We start from the raw sequence: 4,003 nt of genomic DNA, 5'->3' as shown, positions 1-4,003 counted from the left end.
TCAACACTTCAGTTGCGTCAAAATCCGTGCGACGCACAGCAATGCGACCGGCACCGCGTGTGTGTTTGTGGAAGCAGCAGCAAACAGGAGGGGGAAAAGGGGGCGCCGCCCATGGGACCGTGCATGGGGTGGCAAAGCAAACGAAAGGAGAAAAAGAAGAGTAAACATTCCTCAGAGCACAGGAGGGAGAGGAGGATTGACCCACAGGGACGACAAGCAAAATGAGCACACAAAGAATACGCGTCGTCCCTGCCAGGGTGTGTGCGTTTTTATCTTTTGCCCCTCACCACTTACCCAGCAGCACAGGCAAGGGCGGCTGTGAGCAGCAGCAGTAGCAAAGATGCGTCCACAAACGGAGTGGAGGTGGCACTGCGATCCGCAGTATTTGGCACGGCTTTCTGAGTGGTGTTGCTGTTGATGGCACTGCCTTTCGTGTTGCCTTTCGCGTCGTTCCCAGCACTAGGGCCGCGGGTGGTGGTCGTCGTTGTAGTAGTGGTGGTTGCATCGCTGCCGCCGGCGGAAGGGGCGGCGTTGGGCGTGTCGGAAGGGCCTTGGGGGGTTGAAGTTCTTTGTGTACCTCCGGGTGCATCGGCTGCCCCGTTTGTTGTCTGTGCTGAAGAAGCCGCATTGCCAGCCGATGGCGTTGGTGTTTCCCAACGACCTTCTGTCGATGGCTCCTGACTTCCGCCTCGCTCCGCACTGTCTGGCTGCTCCCCAACAGTAGCAGTGGAGCCTCCATTCCCCGCACGGGCTACTTGCGGAGTTTGTGCTGCAGATGAGGCCGCTGGCAGTGCTGCTCCCGGTTGTGGTTGTGGTGTCTGTGGGCCTGCTGGTTGCTGTTGTCCATGCGGTTGGGGTCCAGACCGCACTTCAGCCGCGGTTTGACTGGTGGTTGGGAGCTCACAATCGCCGGACTCGCCAAGTGGATCCTCAGTTGGACTGATGGTAACTGTTTCGCCCTTCGACAGATTGTGCAGCGCACTGTTTGCGGCCGCCGTACAGTTCATCGTGAACAAAGCAGCGTCTCCGCCATCCGTTGGCTGGGATGCAGGGCACTTCCCCGTCAAGAACTTCTCCAGGTACACCGAACCGGCAGTGAGGCAGATGGAATTACTGTAAGCAGCGCCTCCACTGCCCTCCGAACCCCCCGGTGTGGTGGGGCACGTGTTCCAGGCAGCAGAACCGCCCTCGCCGGCAACGCGCCAACTCAACTTTTTCTCAGTGTTCGGGCACGACACCTCCACCGACACATTCACATCCCCGGTCGTCTGAGCCTCCTCAGCGTCCGCCCCACAGACAAACGAGACGCAGCCGCCGCAGAGCAGCGCGAGGAGCGCCAGGGCGCACACCGCACGGCGCCGCACCGTCAGCGCCATCAGTAAAAACGGTGGTGGTGGTGGTGGTGGCAGTAGCGTCGCAGCAGAGCCTGTGGGCTGCGGGGCAGCGGAGAGGAAGAAACAGAGAGAGAAATGGGAGCGCGGTGGGGTGCGGCGCAGAGAGTGAGGGCAGGGAGAGGGAAGGAATAAAAAGGCGGCAGCCCGCTAAGTTCACGCAGCAGCGTCCTGCAGCCGCACGAAAATAAATTCATCCCGCCCCCGCCCCACGCAGACGTCTTTGGCGGTGCCAGGGCATTTGGGAGAAACACAACGTGAACCTAAAAAACAGTGCTGCCGCGAGGCACCACGGGGCACGGCGCCTCCTCCTCCCCGCAGCAGCGCCGCCCGCCGGCTGTGCCTCGTGCCCGCAGGTAAATAAACACAAACACAAATATATATTTTTTAAAAAACAATCCCTTCCAGCACTTCGGTAGAAACGCAGTCCGCTGCTGCACTCCGCTGCTCACTTCCCCAACGCCGCCGCCCAAATCCACGGAATTGCGGCACCTCCGCGCCGCGTGCGTGTTGGAGTGTTCTCCCCGCCCGCCGCACGCAAACAACACCCCCCACCAACACCCATCGGGAACAGTTTTCCCAGCCGCTTAAAAATATACACATCGTCCTTCACTCACTGGGCCGCTGCTGCGCCGCGCTGGCGGTGGTGTTGTGCTGCGCATCCGCCGCTGCAAACCGCAGCCCAAACAAACTCCTCCCCCGCCCTCGGAGAACTCACAAAACAACAAAAAAAGGAGGCGCCCAAGAGCAGAGCGTTTTCGGTCGCCGCCCCCCGTGCAGCTCCCCGCACGTTGCGTCCACCCTCTCGGCCTGCCGGCTCCTGCGGCGCCCACATCGCTAAGCCCCTCCCCGGGACGCGACGCCGGGCCCGCCCGCAACACGCAGCGCCTTGCACGCCGTCCCGTTGGCGACCGCAGCCCCGCGAGCCCCTCCCTCTTTTTTTAATGCCGCTCCCGCAGAAGGCCCTCCTCCCCCAGCGTGTGTGTGCGTGGGTCCGTGGCACACGGCTTCTGGAGCTTTTCAGGAGGGCGAGCGGCACGCCGTAACCCCGAGAGACCCTCGCTGGGGCCAAGAACCCCACACAAACGTGCCCCCCCATTCGAAGATCAAAGAAGCAACACACATTTGTGTAGCGCACGGCCTCCACATCGTGTGCGCCACACTCCCGCTCAATCTTAACAGACCTCCGAAACGGATTCCCCGCACCCCACAGTTTCGCGCCTTCCCGGGGACAGTCGTCTTCAGCAACCGGGGTGTCAGTCGCCCGCAGGGCGTCGTCAACCGCCGCAGTGCGCCCACTGAACGCAGCCGCACTGAAGATTTCACGCGGCAGCGGTCCGACAAGCTGCATGCGACCCGCGACCGCCTCCCACTACTTCTTTTGCTCCTGCGCGGGATGATGGCGCGCGTCCGCCAGGCACACGTCGCCTTCGCCTCCTCCTCGTCGCGGCAGCGCATGGTGGGGCGAGGCAGAGATGCAGTCGCATCGCCAGTGCTCTCGAGTTATTTCCCCTTTGCAGACGCCAACACGCAATCATGCCCCACCCACAAGGCCGTAATTTTACCCACGGCGGCGGTGCTCCCTCCTCTGGCGCATCGTAGACAATACACACCCTCTTGCCCACCACGACAAATCGCTCACGCGCCCTCGGACCTCGAGCTCGCCCTCGTGCCCTGTCGCCGTTTGCGTGGCCGTGTCGAACACTTCCGCCAACTCGCCTCCGAGGCAGCAGAGAGCAAAGTGGAGCGGGCACTCATCGCGGTGCAGCGGCCGGTGGAGGGGATTAGGGGCCGGCACTCGTCCACCACCGAGATCGCTATCCCGGGCGCCCCAATCAAGACACGCCGCCTCACCTCAAACAATTCTGGTCCTTTGGTGCGATGCGGCCCTCCCCAGCCGCCCTTGACAATCCGTCACACCCGCCCCACCGCAGGGTGAACGCAGCAGCCGGCAATTTTCCCTCCCTCCCTCAGCGGGCACGGCCAGCCCTCCGCGGAGGCGAGTCCCGTCAGGCTGGGACGCGGCGCACGAAGCTGCGCAACGCTGTCCTGCAGTGGAGGAGTTGTCCCCTGCACCGTGCACGCCCCCGACTACGTTGGGGTGTGTGTGGCCCCGTTCCACCGCCGTCCGCACCGCCACTTCCCCCTCCCTTCAGCCGCAGGAAACCCCAAGACGTGGCTCCACTTCGTGTTGAGCGCAAACTCGCACACTCCCTCCACCGTGCGGTCAACGGCTCACTGTGGCCGCGGCGGTGCCTCCTCCGCCCTTCCGCGCCGCGCTGCGGGCTGCCGAGTGCCGCCGGCGGGCCCCGACCTCCACCGACGCCGTCCCTGCAGCGCAGCAGATGCAGGGCGCCCCCGCGGCAGCGCGAACTCCTTCCTCGCGCCTCCCAGGCATTGCTCACATGAGTTCCTTCCTTCGCAGCTGTTGTTGGCTTGCGCTGCGGCTGAGCACCCACCGCCAGCCAAAGGGAGAACGAGAGAGAGAAGCACAAAAAAAAGGCACACAGACACACGACTCCACGCAGCCACATTCAGCAGGAGAGAGGAGAGAGAGGGCCACCACCCGCACGTTGTGGCACACGCATACACATCACACTTCAGCAGCCCGC

At 63.3% G+C, this 4,003-nt stretch overlaps 3 protein-coding genes across 3 annotated transcripts, besides 1 other annotated feature; 1 reads left to right on the top strand and 2 right to left on the bottom strand.

Annotated features, from left to right (window-relative positions):
• Positions 1-290: 290 nt before the first annotated feature.
• On the bottom strand, positions 291-1,376 carry Tco025E_09309 (uncharacterized protein; the record flags this gene model as incomplete). Its single annotated transcript, XM_029376129.1, has 1 exon — positions 291-1,376. One exon carries the CDS (start codon positions 1,374-1,376, stop codon positions 291-293), a length of 1,086 nt encoding a protein of 361 aa, XP_029223755.1.
• A 10-nt stretch (positions 1,377-1,386) lies between these two features.
• Positions 1,387-1,406: a microsatellite.
• Positions 1,407-2,004: 598 nt separating this feature from the next.
• Tco025E_09308 (uncharacterized protein) lies at positions 2,005-2,742 on the bottom strand (the record flags this gene model as incomplete). The annotated part of the gene is made up of 1 exon (XM_029376128.1): positions 2,005-2,742. The coding sequence occupies one exon, from the start codon at positions 2,740-2,742 to the stop codon at positions 2,005-2,007; it is 738 nt and encodes a 245-aa protein (XP_029223754.1).
• A 45-nt stretch (positions 2,743-2,787) lies between these two features.
• On the top strand, positions 2,788-3,330 carry Tco025E_09307 (uncharacterized protein; the record flags this gene model as incomplete). The annotated part of the gene is made up of 1 exon (XM_029376127.1): positions 2,788-3,330. One exon carries the CDS (start codon positions 2,788-2,790, stop codon positions 3,328-3,330), a length of 543 nt encoding a protein of 180 aa, XP_029223753.1.
• Between the last annotated feature and the right edge of the window lie 673 nt (positions 3,331-4,003).

The sequence above is a fragment of the Trypanosoma conorhini genome (genome assembly GCF_003719485.1).
Source record: "Trypanosoma conorhini strain 025E chromosome Unknown Tco_14.4_contig_01059, whole genome shotgun sequence".
Taxonomy (NCBI): Eukaryota; Euglenozoa; class Kinetoplastea; order Trypanosomatida; family Trypanosomatidae; genus Trypanosoma; species Trypanosoma conorhini.
Note: the sequence above shows the minus strand (reverse complement) of the source record. Positions and strands in the feature narration are given on the sequence as shown.